This window comes from Gymnodraco acuticeps, unplaced genomic scaffold, assembly GCF_902827175.1.
Source record: "Gymnodraco acuticeps unplaced genomic scaffold, fGymAcu1.1, whole genome shotgun sequence".
Taxonomy (NCBI): Eukaryota; Metazoa; Chordata; class Actinopteri; order Perciformes; family Bathydraconidae; genus Gymnodraco; species Gymnodraco acuticeps.
In genome coordinates, this window is record NW_022989803.1 from 1,203,855 (window position 1) to 1,219,702 (window position 15,848).

The following is a 15,848-nucleotide window of genomic DNA, read 5'->3' on the forward strand; positions in this document are numbered from 1 at the left end:
AGCTCGGGCCAGCAGTCAGTAAGTCAGTCAGTCAGTCAGCAGTGGGCTCGCTGCCGCATGGCCACTGTGTAAAACTTTCTTCAACAACAGGGGCAAAGTGTCGGATAACGAAGAAGAGTAGACTCACGGAGTGGTTCAGGGACATACGAGGAAGAGGTCTTCTATGAACCGGGAACCTGTGCTCCGCTGACCAAAGTGTTGTTTCCCACTCGTGCATGTTTAAACCAGAGGAGAGCTCTGGTGCCGTGTGTCGGCCAGACGACAACTAACGAGCGAGTGCAAACAGCAGTCCGGAGGCATGATTTTGAGACGGGGCTCAGTCGTTGCTGCGTTTTTACTCTGCTTTCTGGCCAAGGTATGTGGACTTCTTCAGGGTAAAACAGCGGGAAGGGTCACTCAGTTCAGCTGTTTGCATACATTTTGATTGTCGCTTTTTTATGCACACGGCTATGCTAACATTACATGCCACATGCAAAGTTAGCTTGCTGCAAGTGCAAATAATGTCTGGTAACTATCGGCAGAACGTCCCGTTTTGAATCACAATTTGTTTTTTTAAATAATGGGGTCAACGTTTTCCATTGCACTCACTCTTCTGTCCTCAACAGGTGTCAGAGGGATCGGGACAATTCGAGTTGCAAATCTTATCGATGCACAATGCAAACGGAGAGCTGCTGAACGGCATGTGTTGTGATGGCACACGGACCACGGCGGATAGAAAATGCACACGGGACCAGTGCAATACGTTTTTCAGAGTTTGCCTGAAGGAATACCAGTCCAGAGTTTCTGTTGCAGGGCCCTGCAGCTTCGGAATGGGATCTACGCCTGTCCTCGGAGGAAATACCTTTTCTTTCAAGAGTTCTGTCAGGAATGACAAATCGAGGATTGTTTTGGCCTTCAGTTTTGCCTGGCCGGTGAGTTGGAGACTTTAAAAACATTTCTGAATGTCCTGATGAGCTTCTTTCTCTCCCATCTCTTCTTCTTGGAGAGAACATGTTTGTTTGCAGGGCAGTTATGTGCAATTACTGTCCGTCACTCATTCTCACTCTCCCGAAAAGTGGATTTCTTTGGTAGTTAGCTCTCTGTGAATTATCCTTTTGAGGAAAGACCCCCCTGGTCTCCTCATTATCTGCGCCAATTAACCAGGTGCATTTTTCGCAATTTGGCCTAGGCCTGTCTGTGTTATGGTGTTTAAAGAACTTTGCTTGTTGAATCATCATAAAACCTAAAGTGGTCACAATCCATGGGGAATTCTAAAATATATGGTCTAATTATGACCCAAAGTTAAAAACCATCAAATCTTTCAAGATAATCTATTTTAGTTTATTGCCTCCACCATGGATGTGGTAGGATTCTTCTTTGTACAATGTATTCTTGAAATGTTCCTCGTAAATGTTTTTTTTACTTGTCTGGCTTGAGTTCAACAAGTAAAAAGTTGAGGTATAAAGGTGGGTTAGCTGCATTCTCCCAGAATTCCCTGGCAGCTGCTCATGTTGCACAGTTCAGTAACTCCAGAGTGAAAGCCCACTTTCTGGTTTCCTCAAGTGTCAGCTCTTCTTCATAGAGTAAATAAATGGGCCTGACAGGCCTGTGGGAGAGTTGTAGCTCTGCAAGATATGATTTGCCATGCTGGAGCACATTTCGATGTAGTGAAAAAAGTAGGACTGTTCACAGACTGACTGGCCCCACAGCTTGGCCCGCAAACTCCTTCTCTGTGCCTGATGGGTGAAAGGCACAGTCCACTGGTATGTGTGTGTCCAATTACATCAAGGCTATTTTTACCACAATCTTGATGGAAGTTCTTGTCATTTCAAGCGGTGATGGCCTCACACGGCACAGATAAGTGATAGAACTGGAAAATCTCATGTGAAATACTTTTGAGTACAACATTTGTACAAGTGTGTTACCTTTGGGGTAGAATGGATCATTGAGATTTGTGTGTTTTCCTTATGATGTTAAAGCCAGTTCAACAATGGGTAGCATGCCATTTGATATGGTCTGTATTTTTTATTTGCTCTCCACTTAGACACTGGCGCCTCGCACCTTTTTTAAAAGACAGAGGTTTCTGTTTATGTTCACGCCATGGCATTACTAACTTGGCAAGAACCCTCAGTTCCAGATTAGTTTCATCTTACTGGTTATAAACCCTTTCCTTTTGAAAACGGCACTTGTTGACATTGAAATGGAACCTGTGCCATTTCATATTTAAGCACTCTGCTTGCTTTGCTCATTTATTTTTTATATATTAGTGATAAAAAGTAAACTATGGCCTACATGTCTTAGACCTTATGGCTGATGTCCTTGTCATTAAAGTCATAAATCCATTGATTTAGGTAGAAAATGATTATGTGGTGTAGTCAATGTATCATTTAAGAAATGTTGTGTCTATATACATTAATTGTATTCAACTCTATTGGAGAAAACTGTTTTTGGAGCAGCTAGGTTGAGATTTGGAAAAGAACAGAGCAGCTCGTTAGATTCTCTCATCCTTCACTTCAAGTGCTTTACTTCACTGCACATTAACAATTGTCAGGTTAGGTATGATATCACTCTTTGTCCTTTTCATCAGTTGATTGGCTGTTGTGGACAGATGGCAGTGTGGTGCAATTGGGTTGTTAGGTACTCCGAGTTCATGAAGCTTTTTCCCCCCCTTCATCCTCTCTTGTGAGCTGCATGAAGTTGGCCTCTTGTCCAGGCCAAGGGCTTTGTTTAAGTCACGCTCTGTTGGACCCCAGGCATTTCATCCCTTTAACCTTGCCACCCACAGTAACTGCTGCACTTAATGAGGCTACACACATGTGCTTAGATCAGGTAGAGCCAGGCATCTGTATGAGTGCCGTGCCCTGTATGGATTCGCCAATGTCTGCTCTGTGCTTTTATTCCACAGAGAAGTGAGGTCCCTCACAGTGTATCAAGCAGGGACAATGGTGTGCCCTCAGTGACTACAGTGAGGATTATAGAGCATAATAGAGGCAGTGCAGCTGTAATGCCAGTGCAGGGCAAGCAACAGGAAGCAGATGTAGTAGACTCAGCAGTGATGAAGTTTGCTCTCGGAGCAAACTGTGGCCACCTCAGCAGATTTGCCCATGTTGCACCTATACAAGAATGGAAGACATAAGTTAGACTGAACTTGTATTAGCACTTATTTGCTCACGTCCCAACTATAGTGTATATTCTTACACTCTAATGTAAGTAATATCTTGCCTTACATCTCAAGCCCTAGTTGATCTGGCACCCCGCATTCTGCTCAAATTTGATTTAATTATTCCCCTAATTGAATAGCTCATTTTTCCTTCATCTTTCATGATGTGACATCTTTTGTCAGAACTGAGACATACATGCATCACTGTGATTGATTTGTTGACAAGCCGGAGCCATCTGAGAACTGGGAAGAGGTGAGTCTCAGAACAATAGTCAGCACAGTCTGGAGGGTAAGCGCTGCCGGCTGCTTTTTGGGTAATGACATGTTTGTTTTATATAGTCTGCTCTGATGTGGCAGTTAAGTGCAAATTACTCAAGTGAAAGAGGGAAGAGAAACGTGTTCTTTCTCCTTTTTTTTTTTTTCTCCCTCCTACCTAACCCCATCTTTCACTTTAAGGACTTTCTCAGTGAACTTGCAGTATTGTGTGAGTGTGAAGTTACATAATGCCCTCTGAAGCTTTGCTGCTTATCGAAGTTGTTTCACGCTGTATGGGAGCGTGACATCCAATGAAAATGCCTTTTTTTAATTGGAGTTTACCTGTGCCTTGTTTTTGTTTCCATTAATGGCCAGTGACCATTGCAAAAGATGGATGACTGGCTGTTTGTTTAGTTAAATGCTTTATATTGACTTTTATTCCTAGGGTTCATTGGTTTGGATCTTGTTCGCATTGTGAGAGATCCAAAATCTGTTTGCGTCTGTTTCAGTTGGCAAAAGTTGAGATTCTTTCCTCTGGGTGAGGTTGTATCGTGTTCCCGGGGTTAACGAACCTCTACAGGTTATTTAATAAGCTGTTGATTGTATGATCTCTCTGCAACTCTTGTTTTGATGAAAATCTTTTGGCAAAACAATGCATTCATGGCTTTGAATGTGATTATGATTGAGTTGTCTTTTCATGACTGGGTTTTATGTCAAACAAGGGTGTGTTACCTAGCAGTCCCAAGTCATTGGTTAGATCTCAGTCTGATACTATTGAAGTGATTGACTCAGGGAAACTGATACAGAAGGTTAACATCCCTTTGACTGGACTGTTGACATTTCCTGTGTGCTGAGTGTAGGCTCAGACCAGTCTAATCTGTTGTGCCATGCCTTTTTCTTTTTTTTAGACCTTTGGTTTATGCCTGTTTTTCCGTGAGCCATGCCTCACTTTGTATTTTGTTGGATTACCTTGCAATGGTTCATCAAATGGCTCCATTTTCATTGTAGGGCAGGATGAGAGGCCAGTGTGTGTGTATTGGGAATATTCCCCTACTGAGAGGATCCAGTAGTGTTCTTTGGCAAGTCATTGTGTTTCAAACTGGAGTGATCTTTATCGCTTATGTTACTTGTCTGTTGGACAGTACCTGCTTGTCCAGGAAAGACAAGAAGACATATGGCCGCACTTATTGCACTTGGACATTTGTGTGTGTGTGTGTGTGTGTGTGTGTGTGTGTGTGTGTGTGTGTGTGTGTGTGTGTGTGTGTGCTCGCGCGCTCTGTAGTTCAAAGAGAAATTGTGAGTCAGCTGGGAGCCTGGGAAAAGTGAACCTGGCAGTGGCAGACAGTTCAAAGCTGATAACCGCCGAGAAGTTATGGAGTGTTAGTGAATGACAAGTTGGCAGTATCTCACTGTTATTTGGTCTGGAACCAAATATCTCAATAATGGCAATGCTACTTGTTAGATCAATCCACTAAAACATTATTGTTTCATTGATACGCCTGTGGATGTTCAGATGTAGTTTACTTAATGCGAACACCAAAGACAATAAGATAATTGAAAACATTGTTATCTAATGCCACAGGGTTATAGGGTTTTAATTTGATTGGGTTGTCAATCATGTTATTGTGGTACTAACACGTCATCAGTGTGTGTTGATGATGATGATGTTGCAACAGCTTCCATGTTGAGACAACTCCAAATCATGCAGTTTTTGGGTGTGTTATGTTGTTGGACTGCTCTGTAAAGGAATCAGCCAATAACCCATTAAAATGTGTGCCTCTTGACAGCAGTTCACCACAAAGTGATTTAATTTATTTGACTTCCACCCGTCAGAATGTGAAGTTTCTTTGTGTAGCAGGTGAATCAGGCTTGTTTTACTTTTCAGTTGGCAGGGATACATTGTTCCTAATGCCTGTAAACTGATAACATGTTGATCAAATATGCTTGCATTGTTTGAGAGGTTACTGAAGTTTCACTGAAGGGATTTAGTAGATTACAAATTCTAGTCAAGTTTTGTAACACTTCTCCTACTTCTCATGTTAGTCACAACCACCCCAATTCAATGTTGCAATAATGACTAATATTAAAAGGTTGAGGTGTCAGGCAATATACTTCAGACAGTTCAGTGTCGTTGTGATGCATTTCAGTTCCCGTTCGAAGGATGAACTCACAATGCGCCCAATGCGTCATATGTGGGATTTGTTTTGGGTAGCTTTCTCAAATACATTTTTGCCATCCTCAATTAATTCAAAGATTTAGGTGGACATGCAGGTGGGAGTGCAAGTACCTTAAGTACAGTTATACAGACGGCGTCCTTTTTCCTTTTCGTCATTTCAAGCGATAAAAACTCTCGATCTTCCCTCGAATTATTTTATTTTTTTGTTAAATGACGGCAAGACGCCCCCCTGGCAGAAACGCTGCCTCTGACTCACTCACTTGAGTTCTGTGTCAAGTGATTGCAGCCAATTGTGAGTCAGGATATACCGTAAAGTCTGCGTTGCTGATGAGCACTGCATTTCAAATAATAGCTGCCCTTCTGATTGCAGTGAAACTCTGGCACATGATCAGACAAATGTCTCCTGGTAAGATTGAAAGTTGAATGGCTTACAAAACGAGGTAAAGCCATGGAAATCGGTCCAGAAGTGAGTCATACCTTGTTATTTTTTTCTCCCTTTGGAAAGTGAAAAGGGGGTTTCCTTCGAGCAAAGGTTTGTTTACCATGAAGTCACTGCAGCAAAGAAGGCCATAGTAGCAATGCAGAATTTCTGAAATGCCTTCAGGCAGCGCTGCTGGGGGCAAGCATGTGTGTGAATATAACAAGTAGGTGTTTTCTAGTGGATGCTTGAGCACTTAAGTGGATTACACTTTCTCACAATCGCATACTTTCTCTCTGACTCTGTCATGCGCGTTCACAGGCACATTGTTCACTCTCTCAAGACTGTGGCACAGGGCAGCGCGAATGTGTAAGCTGATATTGGTGTGAGCGCTACCGACCCTGAATCGGACAAAGCGTTTTCGGGAGTGCTGAAATCAAGACAGGCCCTGCAGAGTGTAGCACTCATTCGGTCTCTCTCTCGGTGCCTGTCCTCCTCACCATCAGTCCCAAACACTTTTATGTCAATTAATTCTTGACTTAATTCTCGCAGACAACAGTTTGCTTTAGCACTTTAGACTTGATTTATTTATTTTTTACACCAGTCATTGCACAGGTCACTATAGTTTTATAAAACAGAACTGACTTGGACATCATCAACTGACTATAAAAATGTGAAATCCTGTTTCTATTGGGAGCAATTTTATCATTTCCAATGTACCATTTTATCCCCTTTTTTATTTTGACTTATAATAGTAATTGGTCCAGTTCAGCGCTGTTATATCTGGCTGGTTTCAAGTGCATCAGACAGACGCACCCTCCTGCTGGGTGGATGTCCAGTTCAACCAGACCCCACTGCCCATTTGTCTCATCCTAATCGTTAAGATGCAGAGACCTCTGCACCACCGCCAGCTTATCCTCTCTTAATCAGATCAACAGGACCATTGTGATAAGCTAATAGTTAGCAGTTTGCTTCTGTCCTGGGTCCTGTTGTAAGCTAACTCAACGAGAGGGAGAAGTAAGCTTCATTAGCAAGGCTGGTGAGGTCGTTAGAAACTTGGAAAAGTAAATTGGTGGTAAAGGCTCTACACTGTTCTGTGGCTCTCTTCACAATACCCGTCTGACATAATTATCACTTTATCTTTAAAGGGGAATGTTTATACTCATTCATAATACAATGATTGCTTTATGATCCTGCTCTTGGCTAACACTCCTTGTTTCTCCCTTTTGTCTTCCAGAGGTCCTACACTTTGATAGTGGAAGCCTTGGACTTCAAAAATGAAACCGGTGGTGAGTATTTGTCCTTGTCTGGCATCTCCATCTTGCCTTCCCCTCTTTTTTCTGTCTTCCCCCCGCTACCCTCATGGCAACGTCTGGGAGTAGTCGTGTTGAAGGTCGGAGAAGGAAGTTTATTCTTCCTGAACCCCCTGGCCTCTTCCACATGGTCCACTGGGTGTTCGTGTGTGTCTGTGTTAGGACAGTGTGTTGACAGCTGCCTGTAAGGCGGGAGAGCAGGACAGGGAAGCGAGGGGGAAGAGGAAGAGGAGGAGGAAGAAGAAGAAGAAGAAGAAGAAGTGGGGACCGGGCAAACCGGGGGTAGTGAGGTGGGGGTGCAGACAGAGAGAAGCAAGTGTGGCGAGGTAGAGGAGGGGAGGAGAACAGAGGGGGCCACGCTAACCCCCTATGAAAATGTTTTCATTTGGCCGATGACTGATGGCAGGTGCTGCCAGCCAGGGTCGGGGTCACACAGTCTCACTGTCACTGAGGCGTGAAACACAGAGTTCATCCGGCCGCCCAGCACGGCGCTGGGACTAGCCTACAGTCACAATGCGTGGGGGCGGGGGGCAAGGCCTCAGAGTTATCCTGCCTTGTAGGTTAAAGTTACCTTACCTGGGTTGCATGCTGAGCTCACAGCGGAAGACTTTACAGTGTAGTACTCGAACACCGTGGGTGTTCTTCCCATGAACTGACGTGGTGTTAACATGCTGAATCCAAATTCTGGATGGCAGGTTTGGTTTTCTGTCGTTAACTGTGCTGGGATTCCTGCTGGTTAGCGGTCAGATTGGCGACAGCGCAGTGATCCCAGCTGAGGGAGGGCCCTCTCCCATGCTTGTTTATGCAGGTCCGTTCGAGGTCAACAAGGTTTCGGTCTTTTCTGCTGTATTTGCCGCTCCCCAGAGAGCTATTAGGGCATTGGTGTGAAAAGCCCTCTGAATGTACACAGTCAATGCTGGTTAAGCCCCTCTGAGCTCCACTGGGCTAGCTCGCAGCTCCGATAGCTTCATATGTTGTGACCATCCTAACTGATGTTTGAATGCAGACTGATTCATAAACACAGTTAATAGTTTCATTTAAGTTTTAAAGTTATGTACATTTTTCTTTGTTTCCCTTTTTGTCCAGATTACTTTTCTATGACTTTATATCCAGTGTGTGAGAAAATAAGTCCCCTTTTTACAGCTTAAATATTTAGATTTTCTCGATATTAAATTGAATATGATGCTCAAACACGACCGCTCTAAGCTTTATAAAGAGCGGCTGATTTATGTTTAGCTCCGAGCCAGGCAGCAGGTAGTAAGGATGTGTGACTCCTGACACTGCAGGTCAGCACTCGGTAGAGAAATGCCTCACAGCTGAGCTCTGGATTCCAGACCACTGTGAAATGTTACTGGGCAATGTGATTCCAGTATGCCCCTGATACACACCACAGCACAGTAAATAAATGACAGCGAACCGTCCCCCACTGCATTGCATCATACTACACAGAGAAGCGACTCACCCGGCGGTCAGCCACCTCTGCTCATGTGAGGGCAGTAAATAACGACTTTGACATATTTTTCATTCTCTCCCAGTCCCAGGTGGAATATTTAGATATATATAGTAGCGAGTGCTCCCTGTGTGAGTGAATGAGAGGTGTTAAGGCGCAGGTCTTGTATGTATGTGTACAGTGTAGTGTCTGGAGTCTAGGCTAAGCATGTTTGCTCAGTTTGAGTGTGTTTACTCGGCGTGTGAGGCTCATTACAGCCCTGGGCTCTCAGGTCAGTCCTTGCCCGTTTGACAGGGCCGTGACCTCCTCATGTTTGACAGGAAAATAAGTCTCTTTCTGGGTCAGGTCTGTGTGTTTTTTAAGTCGCCTTTGGTTGTTGCACAACATAACCTGGGCCTTTGCTTCCTGTTTGAAGTTTAGCTGGATACTTTTAAGAGTGTAAAAAAAGAGTTGACTCAAGTCCTTTTTGACTGCTGTTGAGTACACGAATGAATGTGATGGGGGCGAAAAGTGCTGATGGCACTCTGGCAGGCGTCCCAGCAGTGACTGTGGCATCGGTGTCCTCGCGCTGTAATTTATGGCGGCTGCGGTTCTGTCTTAGCCTGAGCCGATGCAGAGGACAGCATCTGAGACCAGTAATATCCTCAAGCTGTAAACCTGAGAATCAGAAACCCAACCAGGGAGAGTTGGAGAGGGAGCGTGAGAAAAAAGCAGTTAAGAGTGCTCATTACAGGCAGCCTTTCCCTTTTTTCTGTATTTCCTCCTTTTACTTTTCTTCCTCTCCAGCACACATAGTTGGTTTAATTGCATATAATCTGCTATCTCGGAGATCTTCTGCAATTTTGGGTTCCCACTTCCCACTGTATGATCACGCATAACATTGCAACTCCCAAATGCATAAAGTAGAATGCTGCATTCCACTATCCTGTCCCTGGCTCAAACATTTGATGACTATTAACATAGCTGAGGAAAGCATTTAATTCTGTTATGCTAATCATGTCTCAATGGATGTTTTAGGTGCAGATGGGAAGTTGATAGAGAAAGCCTCTCATTCAGGCATGATCAACCCCAGCCCGCATTGGCAAAAGCTGACTCACAACGACCGTGTGGCCCAGTTTGAGTACCAGATCCGGGTCAGCTGTGACGAGCACTACTATGGCTTCGGCTGCAACAAGTTCTGTCGGCCGAGGGATGAGTTCTTCGGGCATTACACATGCGACTACAATGGAAATAAGACATGTCTGGAAGGCTGGTCCGGACTTGACTGCAACACAGGTAAGAAGTGATGAAATGTCAGCATGATGAGATGGGTGGGTGACATCACTTCAAAATGGAAATGCTGATCAGACCAGCAGCTCGAGACAGTCAGATTGGTATTTATGACTCTGAATGGGTCTTCTTAAACTATCAGCCAGACTGTAATCTGTGAATCATGCCGATACACTGTCTGCTGTGTGGTTTGCATTGAATGGAAGCCTTTGTTTCTGAACTCTCACATAATTTCTCTTTCCTCTTCCAATCAAATAAAGCTTTTCATTGCCCGTATGACCAGGAATAAACTTCTATCCCTAGGAAATCAGCCTGGACTGCAGTCTATTCCTCAATAAATATTTTACTGTGTTACATGGCAGAGCATGCCTCGTTGTTTGTCGACAGCAATATGTGTTCTCATGTTGAAATGTGATAGAGGGTAGTAATTAAATAATTTACGGCTATAATTTATATGTGCTTTTCAAATGGAGCTAAATTTGAACCTAGTTACCAGGCAGTACTTTTTTTTTGTTTTCCTTCTTCCTCCTCTAGCTATATGTCGACAAGGCTGCAGCACTGAACATGGATCATGTAAGGAGCCAGGTGGATGCAAGTAAGTGACAAAGGCCATTTTGTATGATTTATTAGTCTGTTATCAAGGATTTATTGCTTATGTACTGTATAAAATGTAAAACACGGTTGATTTGACTTCTTACGGAGGCCGCTGCCAGAGGCCTGTGGTGTGGATCAATCCGATGTGTAGGGATTGTGTCCAAGCACCAGTTCAGTCATGGCATGGATATTTCCCTGTACGTGCTCCGTTTTCTAGCCAAGAGACTATCAGTACCAGGGCTTTAACAGAGATGCTGGCTGAGCTGCTTGTAAATCTTTCGTGGAGCTTTGGACCGGAGCTGCCAGTCAGAGAAAAGGGAGAGGCTCAACTGCCAAGTCTCCATGTTGGAAATGTAATGTGTTTCCCTCTAATGAGGCGAGTGTTATCAGGCAAATCGCATGTAACGTTCGGATGAGCGTTAAAGTGTATTGTTTGTGTAGCTAATGGCTTTCGTAATGCTGTTTATGCACACAGCCAGAGGAAAAACCCGGCGCAGATGGATATCAGAGCTGGGGCATTGTGTGCAGTTGTATCTCATCCTGGCGGAGGCCCTGCTCTGCCCTAATTCTTCCCACAGTTCAGGCATTGGCTGATTTCTTAGTTGTCTGATTTGGCCATAAATCAAGCACAAGGACGATCAGGTTTGATCGCATTGTGCGAGCAGTGATGTTGTTTTTCCCAAGCTTTTGACATCATTATGTTTCTTGTAAATGCTTGTGTGGCCACCGGCAGAACAAGAGAGTTGAATTCCTTTAGTCTCTGCACAGGTGTGGCTATATTTAAAGCTCTGGGTTTAACTCTGTTTATATTCCGCGTGCCAAAAAACTCTCCAAGCAAGCTCTTCTACTGTTGTAGTCAGTGAGCAGTTTCCCATCGTTACGCTGCTGCACAGCGTTAAACAAAAGCTGAACACAACAACATGAGCTGCAGGCGATGGCAGTCACCTTGTCGCTAAGTTGATGTCAGTGGTGCCACTGCTAATTACGCTCCATGGGAACTTAATTTAGTCTGGTGTATTTATTGATACCTCAGATTTGACACAGTGCACCTGTGGACTAAGATTCATGGCTTGAAAATCATTAACTGCACAGCAACAACACTCTGTTTTCATGTCAGGACTTAAAACAGTTATATGCGTCAGCAGAGCGAGACAATGTAATGTCACTCCCCAGTATTTTGTCTGCGTAATAACTGTAAATGATTTGGGATCCTGCTGGGGAATCCTGCTCTGCTTCTCATGGAGAGGATTAGCACACTTTTAAGAATAGCCCCTTTAATCACAGGCCGAGGTTTACTTAACCACCGCGTTTATTTTTACAGTCTGTCCGTTTCTCGGGCTAATCAGCGCGCCGCTCCCCCCAGAGGGACAAGGTTTCCTGTCGCTAGGCTCCACAGCAGCAATTGTATCGCCACCTTTTAAAAAAGACACTTATCAGTCAGGCTGGATTGCCTTCTTAATTATGGAGCCCAGGAAGAAAAGGGCAGCGTTATCAGTGTAATTATGGACCTGGACATTTCAGTGGTCAGAAGGCTGAGCCCCCCCTCCTCGGCCTTGGGGCACGAGCCTGACTCCTGACTCATGGGAACCAGGATGAGCAGCAGCGAAAGCAGCCGAACACTCCTCTCTGTCTCTACTGCCAAGCCACAGGCAGGGTGTTGTTAAAGGGAGCGTCTGGCCGCATGCTAATGTTAGCTGTGCTACAGGTCCCATTGGAACTGTAATTTAGTATTTTTTCTTTCTGTTTGGTAAAATTATAAATGCTCTTCTGTTTTCTTGTCCCCAAGTATTGTTTAAAAGCTGTTGCATAAACACCCTGCTACTTGGGGTGTATTTGTGGTCTATTAAGACACAGCACAGTTGTTGTGAGGGCAAGCATAGTGGCCCTTGGTTTGTTTCATTTGTGCAGCGCCATGTTGCATCCACTATTGTGGTGTTCATTACATTCAGATTATTACTGTATTGCTTTGAGTCATTTTAAATAAACAGAACAATAAGCTATTCATATTTTCAGACACCATAAGAGATTATTTGACCTCACTGTGATTGTTGTGAATTTTCCTGAATGTTCTGCATGTTTTTTCTTCTGGCGTGTGTGTCTGTATGTGCTTATGTTTTTGTTTTACTTAATTTCACACTTCTGAGGCTAATGAAATGACTCTGTGTCTTGCAGGTGTCTGTATGGCTGGCAGGGCCAGTACTGTGACAAGTGCATCCCCCACCCCGGCTGTGTACACGGCACCTGTGTAGAGCCGTGGCAGTGCCTGTGCGACACCAACTGGGGCGGCCACCTTTGCGATAAAGGTTAATTCCCATCTATAATTTCAGTTGCAGGTCACCGTAAGAGCAGCTTGTGTTGTGTAAAAACAAACTAAAGGTGTGGTAACCTCTCCCTTTTCAGATCTGAACTATTGTGGCACTCACCAGCCATGTATGAATGGAGGGACGTGTATCAACACAGGGCCTGACAAGTACCAGTGTACCTGTGCTGAAGGCTACTCTGGGGCAAACTGTGAGAGAGGTGAGTGTCAATTTGAGTCTTTTTATTGCTAGCAAGCTTTGGAAGTAGCTTTTTAAGAGACTAGAAAACTCACCCTGTTTACTTGTCTCTCGTAATGAGAGAGAGAGAGAGAGAGAGCTCCATTAGGAGAATTAGGACAATTAGGACAACAATGTCATCATGGAGAATCTGATAAAAAGATGCTCCAAAGTTGCATTGTGGGACATTTAGGAACCAATCTTTGTAGAGGTTGGTAAGTGGACTCAAAGGCTAGAAGTCAGAATGTCCTGTCCTCCGCCGCTTAGAGTTTTCATTGTTTATCAGTTTTTTGCCAAAATACAGACTCCAAGATTCACCTAAACCCCCTTATTTTCGGTGTTGCTTATCAAACGATATACTTGTGCAACCCAAGTTTAAATAGAAGATTGAATCTCATGGGGTCTCATCCTTATGCTTGCAGTTAGAGTAAGTGGGTAGGTTCTGGGCTTTCTTAGCTTGCAGACAAAAGGTCAGAGGTGCCTTGAGTTTGTAATCAGAGGAGGTGGTAACTCGGCAATAATCTTGTTTCCACTCCAGCATGAGTGGCCCCCAAGTCAGGTAATCCACCGGTTTGATCTTCAGGGGCCGGTCATCCCCCGCTCCTCAGGCCCTCCAGACAGATGGGTGTGGTGCTAAGGTTCAGCTGCTGCAAACACTTACCATGGAGATGATGGTTTTTCCTCATTAAATCTGAGCCTCGCGGGGTGCTGACAGCTTAACTGCGGAGATGTCAGGAAACCGTGCCCTTCGTAACAGGAGGTCCTCAGAGCAGGGGATACGTCAGCCTATTGTAACATAGAAGCCCCCGGGTGCAGGGCCGCATCCTCACCCCTCCCCACGGCATACCACTGATCACCTCCAACTGCCTAGTTATTCTCAGAGTGAATCATTCATTTTTGATTCATTTGGGACCCACTCATCCTTAACTCGTCCATAAAGGAGAAACTCCAGGGGCAGATCCTCCCCCCCCTCTCTCCCGCGCCCCCTCCCGCCACTCTCTCATCTTGTGCCCCTTCTCAGAAGAAGAATGGCGGGGAGTCAGAGGGAAGTCACGGTGCGTTGGTCGGGTCAACTTAGCATGAAAGATGATTTCCTGGTGGTGTGTTCTGCCGGGCGGGTAATGAGAGTGAGATGGGAGGGATTTTGAGCGCGCTTTTGGGCCAGGGGGGAGGCAAGGAGTTAGGTGATGGGTGAGGGAAGTCGACCCCTGGGTGTGTTCTGCTGACAGCGGGCAGAGGCGTGCAGTTTTCCAGGAATGAGAGTCAGAAGCTGAATGGATATTTGCATCTGATTTATTTTTCTTTTGAATATAGTACACCATATGATGTCAGAGTGAATTAGTTTCATGGCAGCTACAACATCAGAAAAACATCAATTTAAATATCAGCTTATCGGCCAAAAAGGATCAAATCACACATATATCAAATAGTGGATTTTCTATTTTTTTGAAGTGATTGACAGGAGTGATTTAAAAAATGTTTCTCTTTCTAGCGGAACATGCCTGTCTATCCAATCCATGCTCTAACGGAGGGAGCTGTTCAGAAACCAGTCAAGGCTACGAATGTCAGTGTGCACCAGGCTGGAGCGGCCCCTCCTGCACCACCAGTAAGATTCCACTCAATCTGCAGCCATTAAATGTCAGTACCCTCATAAAATCACGTTGAATAACCACAAGTGATTTCCTCTTTTTAGATGTTGACGACTGCTCTCCAAACCCCTGCAATCACGCGGGAACGTGCCAGGATCAAGTGAACGGTTTCAAGTGTCACTGTCCTTCACAGTGGTCGGGGAAGACGTGTCTGATAGGTGAGCCTCTTTTCCTCCTTCCACCACGCCACGCCTGTCAACTGCACATGCAAATGCCACTAACCCCTTCTCTCCCTCTGTAGATGCCAACGAATGCGACAGCAAGCCCTGTGTCAATGCCAACTCGTGCCGCAACCTGATTGGTGGATACTTCTGCGAGTGCGTCCCTGGTTGGACGGGGCAGAACTGCGACACCAGTGAGTTGAAGGCTGTCGGATGCACCTGTCCAGCTCCTTTTTTATTTATTTAATGATTTAGTCTGTGGAGTGTGGCCTTTTCCTGCAGTTTAAATGAGTCTGCTATAATGTTATAAGCCCTGTGTGTGCATGCTGTGGGGACAATCCCAGGACCAGTTTCACTTGGCAGCAGGCAGGATTGCTCAATACTCTGTGTTGCATGGATTCTGCACACCACTATTCAACTCTCTCTCGCTCTGACAATGTTTTCAAAGGCCTCTAGCATGGGAGACATAAAGCACAGACTTGTTTTCAAAGACAGACAATTCTCTCAAGCTGTTCAGTATTAATCCTCATATTTGTTTTCCTGTGCAGACATTAACGACTGCAAGGACCAGTGCCAGAATGGGGGAACTTGCAAGGTACGTTTCGGGTCAAAAAGCATTATTAGCTTTATCTGGCATCGCTACTTCGTTTGCCAGCTTGTTTGTTTGCTTTATTGCGTTTCTTTGTCGAAAACCAGGGACATTTACAGCGGTTGCGTAAATAGCTGCTGTAAACGGTACTCTCCAAAACCGACAGTGGAATTGTTGTGGAATTCCTCTATGAAATCAAATCTGAGGGGAGTGGGTTCAGAGGGGTTTCTAAGGGAGGGACACACAAGGTCCTTGACCACACTGGCTAGAATTACCATAAACATTATTGTGTTGCGCC

The 15,848-nt window shown here is 44.7% G+C and overlaps 1 protein-coding gene across 1 annotated transcript in view; it reads left to right on the top strand.

The window, feature by feature from the left end:
• Positions 1–15,848, top strand: part of jag1b (jagged canonical Notch ligand 1b) — a 25,903-nt gene continuing 10,055 nt past the window's right edge. The window contains exons 1-11 of the mRNA XM_034227064.1: positions 1–355; positions 606–911; positions 7,226–7,277; positions 9,769–10,026; positions 10,555–10,615; positions 12,787–12,917; positions 13,015–13,134; positions 14,644–14,757; positions 14,845–14,958; positions 15,042–15,155; positions 15,510–15,556. Coding sequence (XP_034082955.1) covers positions 299–355; positions 606–911; positions 7,226–7,277; positions 9,769–10,026; positions 10,555–10,615; positions 12,787–12,917; positions 13,015–13,134; positions 14,644–14,757; positions 14,845–14,958; positions 15,042–15,155; positions 15,510–15,556 — 1,374 coding nt within the window. The 5' untranslated portion in view covers positions 1–298. The remainder of the gene's footprint in view (positions 356–605; positions 912–7,225; positions 7,278–9,768; positions 10,027–10,554; positions 10,616–12,786; positions 12,918–13,014; positions 13,135–14,643; positions 14,758–14,844; positions 14,959–15,041; positions 15,156–15,509; positions 15,557–15,848) is intronic.